At 35.7% G+C, this 15,650-nt stretch overlaps 1 protein-coding gene across 5 annotated transcripts in view; it reads right to left on the bottom strand.

Moving 5' to 3' along the window:
- Window positions 1-15,070, bottom strand: part of LOC136833122 (DNA excision repair protein ERCC-8-like) — a 232,215-nt gene extending 217,145 nt beyond the window's left edge. Inside the window, exons 1-2 of one of the 5 annotated variants that reach the window (XM_067094776.1) lie at window positions 14,964-15,070; window positions 8,520-8,759 (exon numbers count right to left, since the gene is read on the bottom strand). In XM_067094776.1, coding sequence (XP_066950877.1) covers window positions 8,520-8,720 — 201 coding nt within the window. In that variant the 5' untranslated portion in view covers window positions 8,721-8,759; window positions 14,964-15,070. The other 4 variants (XM_067094777.1, XM_067094779.1, XM_067094778.1 and 1 more) reach the window with 4 other exon arrangements.
- Between the last annotated feature and the right edge of the window lie 580 nt (window positions 15,071-15,650).

Here is a 15,650-nt window from a genome sequence, read left to right as displayed (position 1 = left end):
AAAGAGAGAGAGAGAGAGAGAGAGAGAGAGAGAGAGAGAAAGAGAATAAAAGAAAGAGAGAGAGAGAAAGAGAGAAAGAGAGAGAGAGAAATTATTACTTTAATATTGAATGTTGTATTTCAGTCAGAATAAATGTCAATACATCACAATTACTTATCGTTTTCATTTGCACTACAGCTGGAAAAAAGTATAACAGAAGATGAAAGTAGCACACCACTGGTACTAAGTTGGATTACGTAGGATTATAGCCCTTCCATCCCCATTGAAAGTCCAAAGTTCCGAGTAAGAGAACGAACCAGCCCAGCAGAGCAGTGTCTAAATATATACCTAGCAATGTAGCCGCTATTGGCGAAAAATCCCATTAGATTAGGAAAGTCAGGAAAATAAGGATAAAGGATCAGGAGGAAAATTGTTGTTTGGATATGGTCAAAAGACTTCCTGGGACCTAGAGGAAACATATTTTAGTGGATTAACTTTGAAAGGAGGGTAGGAAAAATCGATCGTATATATACATACTAAACGCCACGGTCAAAACATCTGCTCTCCGTATATATACGTAATAAACGGCTCAGGTGGGTTTGGGCCACTACATATATATATGTACTAAACAGTTAAAGGGTTAAGCTTCTCGGTAAAGAAGAGGTTAACCTGAAGTTAACTGAGATGCTGCTATGGTATACAGGCAGTCCCCAGTTATCGGCAACCCAGTTTTATGGTGCTTGTCTAAAATAAAATAACTGGATTTTGGCAACTGATATGCGCTGATCCCCGGTTAAATTAATTTTACGCTATCATCATGCCATCAGAATGGAACTGCCGCTGATAACCGGGACTGCCTGTATTTGTCACTATTATTATTATTATTATTATAATAGAAATTAAGAAAAATTCTTTTATACCTAATATAAAAATGATTAGTAAAAAAGCCACAGTAATGTAACTGATAAACTGTATTTTCAAGATACAAAAAATATAAAAACAAGGAGTTTTCATAAATAAAATTAGCGCAAAGTCCTCTTCAGCCAACTGAATAAAAATACTTGTTTTTCTTAAAAGACACATTGAAAAGAATTTTTATGACAGTCGATCCTGGAAAACATCGAACAATCTTTGATGTGGACTTAGCAGTTATGCAATGGCTGTTTCCCCGTATCTGTGGGCCAACTGTTGTGATCTTAACGGCTGCCACTCCAATATAAATCGCACGGTGCTGACCACTGGTGACTAGGTGGTTTGTGGGTGGAGAATGACTTTCAGCATCGGTGCCTGTTGTTTCTGCGACAACTGCTACTGACAACCTGTAAATATAGGAGAGATGAGGGGAGACAAAGTATCAGGGGCCATGAGAAACTGCCTGAAATTTAAATTTATGGAATGACAGACTAGCCTGTCTGTATAAATATGTCCTCCTAAAAAAATAGCTTTAATGCCATCTAATGTTTTGCAAATATTTATCAAAGCCCTTTCCACTACCCTTCTATGGCCTAACTACTTCTATATATAGTTTTAGCTCCTCTCCCAATCCATGACGTGATTATTCTCCCAACAATGTTTAGCAATAGTGCTGTTTTGAGCGAAGTCCCTAATCGCTTTTTATGTTTTTACAATCTGATGTTCTTCCTGCTACCTGTCTCCCAAAATAAAATAAATTACAGAGCTTCAAGTTTGTGCCCCACAATATTTAGATGATGAAATTGCCCATATTCAAAATACTTTTAGTAAGTTGAGTTACCTGCCCATTTTATTGAGGATGCTTTGTCTAAGGCTAAGAAAAGTTTTACAACCCTTCACTCAAGCAGATTGATCACAGCAAGAGATTCATAATGCTTCCATATCATGAAAAATTAAAATCAACAGCCCAGTTAATCAATAGTGGAGGTAATGTTAAAGTAGCTTTCACTTATGAAAAATTCAATCAAATCAAATTAATAAGAATAATAGCCACAGAATTGATAGTGATAGTAACAAGAGAGACATAGGAGTATATTTTATAAAATGCAAGCTCTGTAATTTATTTTATTTTGGGAGACAGGTAGGAGGAAGAAGATCAGATTGCAAGAGCATAAAAAAGTTTTAGCTCCCTCCCAATCCATGAAGTGATTATTCTCCCAACAATGTTTAGCAATAGTGCTGTTTTGAGCGAAGTCTCTAACCGCTTTTTTATGTTCTTGCAATCTGATGTTCTTCCCCTACCTGTCTCCCAAAAATAAAATAAATTACAGAGCTTGCATTTTATCAGAATACACTCCTATATCTCTTGTTACTATCACTAGGGAATTCTGTGGCTTTATTCTTTTGAATTTGGATTTGATTGAATTTTCATAAGTGAAAGATACTTTAACATTACCTGTACTATTGATTAAACTGGGGCTGTTGATTTTAATTTTTTCATGATATGGAAGCGTTATGAATCTCTTTGCTGTGATCAATCTGCTTTGAGTCAAGGTTGTAAAAGATTTTTCTTAGCCTTAGACAAAACATCCTCAATAAAATGGGCAGGGTAACTCAACTATACTATGGGCAATTTCATCATCTAAATCTTGTGGTCACAAACTTGAAGCTCTGTAATTTATTTTATTTTAGGGAGACAGGTAGGGGAAGAACATCAGATTGCAAGAACATAAAAAAGCGGTTAGGGACTTTGCTCAAAACAGCACTATTGTAAACATTGTCGGGAGAATAATCACTGATCATGGATTGGGAGGAGCTAAAACTATATATAGAAGTAGTGAAAGTAGGCCACAGAAGGGTAGAGGGGGCTTTGATAAATATTTGCAAAACATTAGATGGCAATAAAAGCCACATTTAGGAGGACATACATACAGACAGGCTAGTCTGTCATTTCATAAATTTAAATTTCAGGCAGTTTCTCAGGGGCCCTGATACTGTGGACTCCCCTCTCTCCCCTCGCACAGGTGTCGAAAATGGCAATGTCGCAGAAAACAACAGGCACCGATGCTGAAAGTCGTTTTCACCCACGAACCACCTTTTCACCAGTGATGAGCACCTCGCATTTGATCGGCGACAATAATTAAGAAGATCACAATGGTGTTGGCACACAGATCTACGGAAACAGCCATTATATATGACTGCTAAGTCCACACTGAAAGAGTGTTCGATGTTTTCCGTGGATCGATTGTCACGAAAAATCCTTTTCAAGGTGTCATTTTAAGAAAACAAGTATTTTTATTCAGTTGGCTGAAGAGGACCATTGTGCAAACGGTTGAAAAGCTCCCTTGTTTATTATCCTTTTTGTATTTTTTTGTATCTTGAAAAATACAGTTTATCAATTACATTATTGTGCTTTTTTACTCACTATTTTCGATCACAATATAGTGATGCACCACAGATAAAAATTATTTTCCAAGTCAAATAAGCTTAAAACCCTGCCTGATCTTGACATTTGTTGGTACAGTACAGTACCTTTTTGCAATCGAGAAGAAGCACCCTATTTTGCAAGGATATTTTATGGGAAAAATTTTTATTAGTATCTTAAGTTTTATTGATAGATATTTTAAAGCAATTTTGTATACACTATTCCAGTAGACTCTGTATGAAATTTACCATAAATTACCACTGAACATAAACAACTTTTATGTATTACTGTGATGCCCACCAGGGCAGCACTATGGTTTGTTTACATCTGCTTATGCCATAAGCTGCCGATGTAACTTAGGCAATTTTTTGTAAGTTTGTGATAACAAACATAACTCTCGGCTGATTTTTAATACTTTATTAACTTACTGTAATACAGTAATTAGGCTTGTTTTTTTCAATGTTTTATTATTAGGAACAATTTTTATGCCTACCCAGTACAGTACCTAGCCTAGCCTATGGTGCTCGGTCAACCATCGGTAATATGGTTGACACAGTATACATTTAAAAATAAAATGTGCATCTAATACGTTATGTTATTTAACTCTGAACTAAATTGTAATTTATGTGTAATGTTTTGTATAAAAGGCAAGGCTACGGTAATAACTGGTGGTTAAGAACAGATTAATCCATCTTCGTTTTATTTTCGATGGAAAAAATTGATTCAGATCTCGACTGAATCACACCTGACGCTTCTTCTGGAATGGAGTAGTGTTGAGGACCGGGATTTAACTGTGTGTGTATGTGTGTGTGTGCATATATATATATATATATATATATATATATATATATATATATATATATATATATACATACACACATATATACAGTAAACCCCTGTTTTATGACTCACCTATCGTGGATTTCTCTATGGGACATATATACTCATTATTCGCCGAAAATTTGCCCATTCGTGGTATTTTTCACTGAGAAATATTCACTGATTACTGTATTCTCATATATTTTCTTGACTAAATGCACTTTTTGTGATAAAACTATTAAAATACTCAGGTAACCAGGTAGTGCTCAAGTTACCATAATTTGCCTTACGATAATTCAATTTTGCGATGGGGTAAGTAATTAATACTGATACGACAATATTTATAAAAAAATTTTTAAATTTCACACAGGGACAGGCAGCAGCGTAATCAGGCAACAGAGAGACCAAAATACAATAGACCAACTTCTTTTTCTCCATCTCTTTATCCCATCTTCTAGTTAAAAAAGTAAAAGAGAATGATAAAAGAAGTTTTGGTAACGTTATACTCTTGCGTAAATGCGTACAGCCATAAACAACCGAACGGGAAACTGTTGTTTTGCTTATAACTGAATTGGATAGCAACAGCCGTTTTGCTTGTATTTCAACCATCGTACGGTAGTAAACAATTACTGTAGTTATAGTACATGGCGTTAACTAGAATAGGACCGATATATTTTTACATTATACCCTTATTTACTATGGATAGAAGATTGGCAAGAAATATACTGCTAAATTTAAGCTGCAAAGTTAACTGAAGCTGAGAAAACAATGTTCAAGCTGCTAATGACCATAAATTATCGTGCATCAGCAACATGGATGAAACCCGACCATAATTAAAATTGGAGAGAAAGTATTTTAATCAAAACTACTGGGCATGAAAGACCCCATATTACTACTATTTTTACGCTGATAAATGATAAATATGTAAAGCTTATATTACGATGAAGTCAAGTGAAAAAATAGTGAAAGATTTGATTATTTTACACAAAACAAATGGCCCCAGACGGCCAACGTTATCTATTAACGAAAAAATAGCTAAATTAATTTCACAAGACGTATTCAAGTTATATTTCGACTTAAAAACACTTCATATAACCAAAAATAACCTTGCCCCATATGAATAAAGTATCTAGAGATTCATTTACACTAACTAGAAGCTAGAAAGAGCTCTGAACTGAGTTAAATATGGCGAATAAACTTACCCACATAATCGATTTCAAACCAAAACATTGACCGCTATGACTGCAATTTACAATACAAAAGCAATATAAGAATATATACAATATTGTGGATACAGTGAATTAAAGCATAACATTTTAAAAGATCCACAGAAAAGATGCATAATCGTTATGTTGATGTTTGTATACTACAATATTATGTTAATATAGGTACAGTATAAATGTAGGCTGAGGCTACTGTATATGTATCGATATACCATAGTGCAGGCTATGCTAATTCTTGTTTGTTATTCAATTTCTCTTTGTATTGAATTATTATAAATCACTGCATGAACATCCAGAATTAGCTGATATTAATAATTACTATACCGTGTATGTATAGAGTATACTTAATAGTGTAGGCTAGGCTACCATATATGTATATATATGGTACTGATCCCTAGTGTGGGCTAGGCTATATTCTAGGTAGGTTTTTTCCAACAAACGATGGTTTTGGAACCTAACTCATCGAAAGTAGGATAATACCTGTATAAGCATTTTTAGCTTTTTTTGTGTTTGTACTATCAAGATGGGCAGTTCTAAGTGTTTTTAGAAGGGTTCTAAGTATTTGCGGATTTCAGCTATTCGTGGGGGGGTATGTTATGCAGCCCCTGCAAATATGGGGGTTTACTGTATATATATATATATCTATATATACAGTGAAAATCCCCGTATTCGTGGGGGATGTGCTGCAGGTCCCCACCATAGTTAACCGCGAATACTTAGAACCTCCCTCTAAAAATGCTTATAACTGCCTATCTTGAAAGTTCAAATTCAAATGTATACTTAATGTATCATTCTACATTAAATATATCTTAAATTATTATCCTATTACTGTATTAACCTTTGAAATTATATTATTAATATAATTTCAAAGTCATCTTAAACATTAGTACGCTTAAAAATATATACATACACCCTTCCAGCAAAAACAGAGAGAGAGAGAGAGAGAGAGAGAGAGAGAGAGAGAGAGAGAGAGAGAGAGAGAGAGAGAGAGAGAGAGAGAGAGAGAGAGTTAGTTTATCTCTTTAATCTCTTGAGGAATGTTAATCCATTTCTCTTTACAAAATTTATATGTTTGTTGTTTTTGTTCCAAAGATGTATTAACTGCACATTTTAAAAACATTATGAACACACACACACAAACAGCGTGCATTATGTGTTAATACCAATTGCTTAAAGAGACTCAAATTAGCAGTATCTTTTCCTGAGAGAGAGAGAGAAAGGGCTAAACTAAGTATCTATTTATCTGTCTATGTATTTCTCACATTCTACCTTTTGGCGAGAGAGAGAAAGGAAGAGAAAAAGAGAAATTGATTTGATCACGTCGTGGCAACAACTATCTACCCTTCGTAGTAATTTGACATATTTGACAGGTTCACCCTCCCCCCTGAGCTCCAAGACTTAGGAAATGATCAGGGTTGAAATTTGTTTGTTTAAAATTTTTCATAACTTACTATAGAAATACATAAATGTTGTAATTACAGTATATTATTATTATTATATAATTATTATTATTATATTATATCTTATTAATCTTATTAATATTTGAAAATGAGTACTTATTAATAGGGTAATCCATTTACCGTACTTATCATACAAAACAAATAAACATACCATAAAAATTCTATCTTTTCCTGAGAGAGAGAGAGAGAGAGAGAAGAGAGAGAGAGAGAGAGAGAGAGAGAGAGAGAGAGAGAGAGAGAGAGAGAGATTTTTTAGTTTATCCTATTGCCACTAAGTTGGTAACACTGACCACCCAACCCCTGCTGTCAGGTTACTTGGCATATCTGACAGGTTCACCCTCCCCCTCCCCAAGTCTTACAGCTAAAGATTAAGGGTAAATATATTTCTTTAAAATTTTACATAATTCATTAATTTATAAACTAAAATTTTACTAATTCACTATAGTATTTTCTTTAATGAATTGATATTATTGCTGTTTATATTAATATTTGAAAATTATTAAATTATTTATTTATCATACATAACAAATAAATATACAGTACATCTCAGTACGAGAGAGAGAGAGAGAGAGAGAGAGAGAGAAGAGAGAGAGAAAATTATTTTTATTATTTGTTATTATTTAATCTTATTAAACTTGATATTAATATTTGAAAATTAGTACAGGCGGTCCCTGGTTATTGGTGGAGGTTCTGTTCTGATGGCATAATGATAACCGAAAATTGGCGATTTTTGGCACCGAAAAGTGCCGATTTTCAGTTATCAGTGCCTTGGTTAGGTATGTATCGGTGAAAATACACAATCATTGGCGCCAATAAGCGAAAATTGGTGATTTTCGGTGCCGAAATTTGCCAATTATCGTCACTAGATAAGCCCCGTAAAACCGGATCATCAATAACCGGGGACTGCCCGTATTGTAAATCATTATTTTATCATAAAATGTATATGTAGATACAGTACAGTATTTAGTCACGAAAATAATATGAAAATACAGGATATTGCTCTATGCAAAAATCCACGAATGGGTGGGTTTCCTGCAAATAATTTATAGATAGGTTCCACAGAAAATTCTGTTAATTGCTGAGTCTGCAAATTGTGTGAATGTGAAAATTGAGGGTTTACTGTGTGTGTGTGTATATAATATATATATATATATATATAATATATATATATATATATATATATATATATATATATATATATATATATATATATATATATATATATATATACAGTGTAACCTATATATTAGTTTAGGGTCCTCCTTACAGCGTCCGTCCAGCGCCTCACTCACTAAGTCGATTTTTTCTCCGTTATCTTAATGTATTTGATGTTGCATCAGATTTTACAGCGCTGTAAGCCATTAACTTGATGCCTATTCTTGCTGTTAGTGCTGTCAACGGTGCTTACAGTGCTGTAACTTGATGCAATATCGAATTATGGTGCTGTAAAATGCCGTTAATGGCACTGTAAAAATGGCGTTAACGGAACTGAAAAAGCACCATAAGATTGAATCGCTGTAAGTTGGTGGCACCATAAGTAGAGGACATGCATACACACACACACACACACACACACACACACACACACACACACACACACACATATATATATATATATATATATATATATATATATATATATATATATATATATATATATATATTGTGAAGTATTATTATATATATAAAAGGTTCATTTACCTGTTCTTTTTGATACAGAGTAACATCTGATAGGACATGACTAGCTGCAAGACAAGTGTTGATGCGAGATATGTAGCGATGGCTTGATAGCTGACCAATGCGAACTCTTTCAAGACTTTGGAGCGTTCCAAAAGTTATATCTTTTGGCTTAAAACCCCATTCTCCCAGTTGTGAAACATCTTTCAGTTCTTTTTTGCTCATCTTGCTTCTCAGTGATTACCTTGCTTTGCCCTACATGATCTGAAAATAAGAAACAGAAAATGCATTCAGAAAGTTGTTGATCAAACTAGCCTTACGCTAGCATGGGCTCTTGCTCTTGGGCAGCCCATAAACTCAAGTAGTTTTTACAATGATTATGCAGTCTAATTCTCCTTAAATATGCTGTATAGTATTAAAAATACAAAACTCGAAAGCCATAAAAGCAAATTCCTTATAAATTCCAGAGCATATAGCCTAAGTGAGTCTGAACTTGAGAATAAACTTGATGTCCCAAAAATTCATGCCCCATCAGAATATAATAAATAAAAAACGAAACCCCATACTTTGTCATTTCAAGAAATTTAACCTACGCTTTATTTTTCTTAATGATAACTCCTCTTTTGTTCCATCCATTGTTCATCCAACTGCCATTTTCCCATAACTGGCATGCATGTTGACCAAGCTCAGGATAACTGATATGCATGGTACCTTGAATCTTTCTTTGTTACCCTATAGTCTAAATTACCTAGCGGTGAATATTTGAAAAGTAGGCTGTGATCAAATTTGCATGCATTATTGCATACAGAGGAGAAATAGGTTGGCACATTTGGTGGTATCTATACAGTATACTGTATGACCATTCACACTTACAGCAGTGAGTTTTCCCACAGAGTTAGGATATTTTAAAGCTGTGCAAAAAAGTCCTTCAGAAATAAATAACAGACATAGATTGGTTGGTGTTTTAAAATTATTACTATTTTGTTTATACTGTTCAATGATTGCTTTTTTTCTTGTCCACACCAATTGCTCTTCCTATTCACACACTTTGGTTGCAGTAATATGTGAAATCACTACAGTTATGCTCGTGCAGTGTTGCATAATTTGTCCTAGAACTGAATTCTTTAGTATGTTACCAGGCCTAATGTTCATGTATGGTTGTGGCATTATGAAACTTCCAGTCCAGTTTTGATGCAAAATTATTAGTTAGAGACGTGTAAATTCTTGTTACTATACTTCTTTGTCCCAGAAGTTAAGAAACAACATATAGTAGTTTATTAAATTTCATTGAATTATTTGGGTTTCTATGGATGCTGTTAATTCTAAAAGTGGTGAAGTGTGATTCTTACAATAGTGTTTAATGTAACTGGGATGAATTTTACATTTACTTCCATTGTAAGTGCTTGGTTAACCCATTGCAAAATCCCATAGTTAATAAGAGGAAACCACAGTGAGGAGCCCTAATCTTAGAATAAGGTTAAGTAGGGAATGACCCATCATCTTAAGTTTGATGAATTAGGTTGCAGCTTATCTCAGTACTTCACTCACTTTTGTTTCTTCCCTAGGCAGTATGTCAATGGCTTACCAGGGGTATATCAGATGAAGCACTTGTCCAACCTAAAAATTCTATACCATATAAGGAAAGTTATTCAGCACACCCTCATATATGTGAAAATTTTTAGTCTTAAAAGTTAAATTAATAACATTTCTAGAATTCACCAGTTTTTACAGTCAGTGTAAAAGGCATTGCCACAGACTGCTCATCCTAGAGTTCTTCCAGTGCACATTTGACTAGTTGTATAGGTTGTAGGCTTTTTAGATCTGACCAGTCTCTTGCACAGGTTGAGCTAGGTTGTTCCTTAGACGCTCTTTTTATCCAGTAGAACCCACTTAATGATAGGCCTACCTGATGTGGGCCTAGAACTGTGCATCTGGATTTCTGCCACATGTACTGACAGGATATCCACTTAAACCTTACTACGAGAGTTTTGTTTGTAATACCAATTGAATATTTTGGCGAGTTAAGAGATGTGATGCTTAAGCACGTGATCTGTTTCACAAAGTTAGAAGAGTATCTGTTTGACAAGGTTAAGGCCTAGGGTCAGACTGGACTTTGATCCTAGACCCAACTATGTTCCAGGAAATTCATGCCAGTTTGCTTCAGATCAGTCAAGTGTCTATGGGGTCCAGTGGCAGAGCCCTGGACCCCTGGCTATATCTTAGTAAGGTTTGGGTAGATTAAAAATCTGTGGTTAGAAGAGTTTTATTCACACCGAGGTGGAAGCCAAGGTTAGACCATGTACAGTAATCAAATAGATTCATGGAAGTTTCTATGGGGTCCAGTGGCAGAGCCCTGGAGCCCCTGGCTATGCAAAGGTAGTCTTCAAGTTAACATGTTAGTAAGGTTTGGATAGATTAAGAATGTGTGGTTAGGAGACTTTGTTCACATTGAGGTGGAAGCCAAGGCTAGGCCATGTAATCATATAGATTCATGGAAGTTTGCCAAAGATCGTTCAGACTAAATGGAGATCTTCAGGGTAAGCCTTCAGCTTGGTAAAGAGGTTACATAAGGGAGCCTGCTAACAGTAAAGCAAGCATGTTTAAAAGGTTTCGAATGTGTGAGTAGGATAATTTTGCATTGTCCTAGATGGCAGAAGCAAAGGCTGATGCATATGTCTAAATGGTTTACGGTAAATTTTTGAAAAACTGGTGTGTTGTGTCTGATCTGTAGATTCACAGACCAAGTCTTCCTGAGAAAGAAACAGAGAAGAACTTGTAATATATCTTTGATATTTTAGAAAATGATTCAGAAACAGAAGTACTGTATAGCTAGCCTACATATCATTAGATAGCTGTTATTTTACTTTGCCATTATCTCATTCGACTTAAAAATATTGTTTTCTTATGTTTTATTTTGAACATTTCTGACATTCACTTTGTTAGCTAGTGGACCTTACCTTATATCCTACACTTCAGAGTACCACAATGGGAAAGAAGGGTTTTTGGGTAGGGAAAAGCTCAAATTGAGTAAGTTTATGGAAAGCTTTCAAACTAATAACAATTATTAGGTAAGGAACTGGTCCAGGGGTTGAAGGTGCCCAACCTTAAATTGTTTAACTGGCCAGGTTAGGTTACCCAAAAGTCTCTCTGAGGTTAGAGTTAGGTAGGTGGGGATGAAGGTGCCCTGGCCAGACCCAGTGTCTTTGGTTAAGGTAGGTGTGGGAGGGTCCAGCAAAGGGTGAAAGCCTCCCCCCTTCCCTGAAAGCTAGGTAGAAGATAAATGTAAAGAAGACGGCTGCGCAAAGACACCAACTAGTGATATAATTCCATGGCTGAAGAATAAAAAATGGTGTTTATAAAGAAATATAGGTGAGATATTTTGAGAAATTTACTGACATAATGGAAATTTAACTGTTTTTTTGTTATATTTTTGCTTTCATTCTTGAGGGGCTGGTACTAAGCAAGCGTCACGCAGAACTTTCTCCATGTTTAACGTTTAGTGGACGGATTGAGCTTCAGTGTGAAGTAAAACAGGTTTGGGGAGGTGGACAGATTGAGCTTCAGTGTGACGCAGAATTACGCACCACTGTTATGGTAATAATGATTTGAAACAAAGGTGCCAATACTTCTATAAGCTATAAATTCACTAATGGCAACTTTTATGCAGACGTGAGAGTTAGGCCAGTATCAGTAATGCTTGTGACTTCAAGGGGGAAAATACTGCATCTCTCTCTCACATGAGTCGTTTTGTAAATTTGCTTGTAAATATACGAAGGGGTTGCTGTTGATTTTTGTTTTTGTCTTTTATGATAGTATGTCGGTTGTAAATGTAATTTTACAAAGAAAATTGCAAAGAAATATCAGAAAAAGCATGTAAAAGTAAAAAAAAAAGTTACTGAATCTTCCTTATCGTAAATTTACGTGAATATTTTACAACAAATATGCAAAAAAATTTGTTACTGCTTTTATTTCTTATCTGTTTTGATATTGTGTGAGCAGTAATAATAATTTTACAAAATCCAAAAAACTTATTAGAAAAAACATATATAAGTTGGTAAAATTTACGATTGTCTTGTAAATGAGGCCCCACAAGGGGTTGTAAATAGTCACTTTCAACTTCTCGTGGAAGGTAGGGAAAATTTTTTAGAATTTTTTTATTTATACAGTGTGAATGTACATGTCATTCCCTTTCCATTGACATGATTTTTTTTTATTTTGCCGACCTCAAAGTTTCCCCGGTCTGGGGTGCTGCACATTGATAAATTATGCCGTCCCTTAAGGGTTAATGCCAGTCCCCTGGGGATGCAAGTGTAAACATAAACCATAGATGGTAAATTTCTCAAATTATTTCAGGGCGAGTGTAGAACCTTAACCTTTCCTAGAATGCCAGGTCCTAACCTAACCAGAACTTACCTACCTAACCTCACTTAGGGTGCTGTGCCCTGACCTGGCCAGGGAGGCAAAGGAGACAATGGACTTAGCATCCATTCAGAAGTTGTCCTGTCGTTCTGCAAACTATCCATTATCTTACCTCTACTGTATTATATTTACCCATTTCCATATTGTTTAGTCAAAAATTATATTAATAAATGATATCTTCATGCAGCCACCTACTTTACATATACCAGGTAAGTCGGAGGTAGAACTATGGGGTTGCTTTGCATTGGGTATTACCTTGGATATTGACTTTTCCTATAGTATTTTGATTGATTATTAACAATTTACCATTATTTTTTGTTGGTCAACTGTAATTAACCTCAGAAGTGATATGTTTTTGTATGCTGGTCATCCTGGAATGCTATCGCGTATGCACAGTGTTATTGGGGAGCTTTTGGTAAAAAGTGGAATGTCCTTCACCGGGGGGTCCGGGGGTGGAGCCCCCGGATAAGGAACATGGCCTGCTAGGTTAGGTTTGGTTAAGGTATGTTAGGTTAGTATAGTTCCTTTTATAACAGGTTTCCTTAGCCAATCCCCTCGACATATGGCTCCCTAATGACTTACGCATGTGCGGAACCATTCCATAACAACAACATGGCAGTCTGGTCTTTCTCCCAACGTTTTCCCCCACCCCAAAACCCCACTTTCCCAAAGGGTCCCCAACCATGTTGGGTAGACGTGGTTAACAATAACTAACCAACAAAAAACTCCACCACCGTCTTCATCAGCAACGCTAAAAGTATAGGAAAAATCATTGGTAATTCTAAATATTAGCTCCGTGCCTGTTTTTACCTTGGAAACTGGTTTTTTCTACACTTTTAGGGCTTCTGATACTGGCGGTGCATTTGTTTGTTGTCGGCCAAATGGAATGGCCCTTCACTGTGTTTAGTACTGGCCCGGGGGGCGGTACCCATACGTTAACGAGTTATTGCACTTGCCAGACGGGATATGAACCGTTCCAAACAGACGTACCCGTGCTCTGTCTTATGAAGATCGCATATGGAAACTCTTAGTTGGATGGACTTCGGGGGTTAATTACAGGTTAATTACATTCGTGCAACAAAAATTGAAGGTAAATCCATAATTAGCAACCAAAAAACTGTAGAAAAATCAAGTTAGAAAGAAATCGCCGTCGCGGAGCTACTACTAAGATCTACCAAATCAAATTTCAAGGTAGCAGTCTGTGCATAGTTACCCTGTAGTTTTACCAAGACGGCCACCCCTAGATTAGGTTAGGTTAAGTCTCTCCTTGTAGCCTATTTCACCCATTTTGTTTTTTCACCCACCGAAAAACCCCAATTTTCCACAATAGCCTAAATTTTAAGATATAAGGGTGTGGTCCATTATCTCAGAAACGTTTAAAGCATGTACACTCAAACATAGGCCTAGACAATGATATTTTCAAGTCCAAATGCAATAATGGTTTAAAGTATAAATAACAAAGGTAGAACTATATAGTAGCTCCATGGCGGCGACGGCACTATAACTTGACTTTTTCTATAGTTTTTTTGGTTGCTAATTATGAATTTACCTTTAATTTTTGGGGCTCGAGTGTAATTAACCCCAGAAGTCCATCCAACAAGGGGTTTCCATACGCGATCTTCACAAGGCAGAGCACGGGTACGTCTGTTTCGAACGGTTCATATCCCGTTCGGCAAGTGCAATAACTTGTTAACGTATGGGTACCCAACCTCCCCCGGGCCAGTACTAAACACGGCGAAGGGGCATTCCATTTGGCCGACAACAAACAGATGCACCGCCAGTATCAGAACCGCTAAAAGTGTCGAAAAAAACAGTTGAAAAGGTAAAAACAGGCGCGGAGCTAATATATTGAATTACCATAATAAATTTCAAACCATTAGGGTATTGCATTAAGTACTTGAAAATATCCTTTTCCTGTCTTTTAGAGATTTCTTTGGGACAGGCGCCGTAGCCTAGAGTAGAGTACAGGGTGCGCTACCCAGAACTGTAACTGATTTCGTGGCTATACAGAATATTTGCCATTTTTTGTTGACATGACCACGGACTTACACTTGTCCACTATTTATCTACGTTTGAAATTGTAAAAGTTACAAGGTCGTTGTAGATAACTAAACACTAATATTACCACCACAACAATTTTTATTAGTAGTAGTAATATGAAGGTTATGAATTTGTAACGGCTCCAAGCTTCTATGTGCCCTGTTACGTATTCGTAGTTTTCCCATTTGTTTGTCTGCAGTTTTAAAGTTTTGGTGTTAGGTCTGTCAGTTTAAATTTCAACTCAGCTTTGTAAAGCTAAGAATACTGGCAATGACTTAACTTTGTTTTCATGGCGAGGTTGATGAATAATTTTGTACCTATGCCTTATTTCACATAAGTGCTGGACGGCACACTGGGAGAAAGTTTTTTGTCTTCGTTTTATTTACTTATAATCCACTTTGTGGCTCTTTCTGCTATCATATTTTAATAAGATTAATTTAGATTTTAAAATCACCAACTTTTCTAACCAATGTTACTGTTCCAGTTTGCCTCATCAATATTTTGTCTGTATTTTCTGCAAATAAATAGCACTGTTTTTGCTGTTCTCTCTATTTCCCGTTGATACTTTCATTTATTATATATTTTTACCACTTTTCTTATGTTTAGCACTGGTTTAACTTTGGTTCCTTCATGTGCTCTCCACTTTGGTTTATCCATAGAGTTGGTTTGTTCTCAAATATGTCAATGTTTTATCAT

Source organism: Macrobrachium rosenbergii, chromosome 51 (genome assembly GCF_040412425.1).
Source record: "Macrobrachium rosenbergii isolate ZJJX-2024 chromosome 51, ASM4041242v1, whole genome shotgun sequence".
NCBI classification, from domain to species: Eukaryota; Metazoa; Arthropoda; class Malacostraca; order Decapoda; family Palaemonidae; genus Macrobrachium; species Macrobrachium rosenbergii.
Note: the sequence above shows the minus strand (reverse complement) of the source record. Positions and strands in the feature narration are given on the sequence as shown.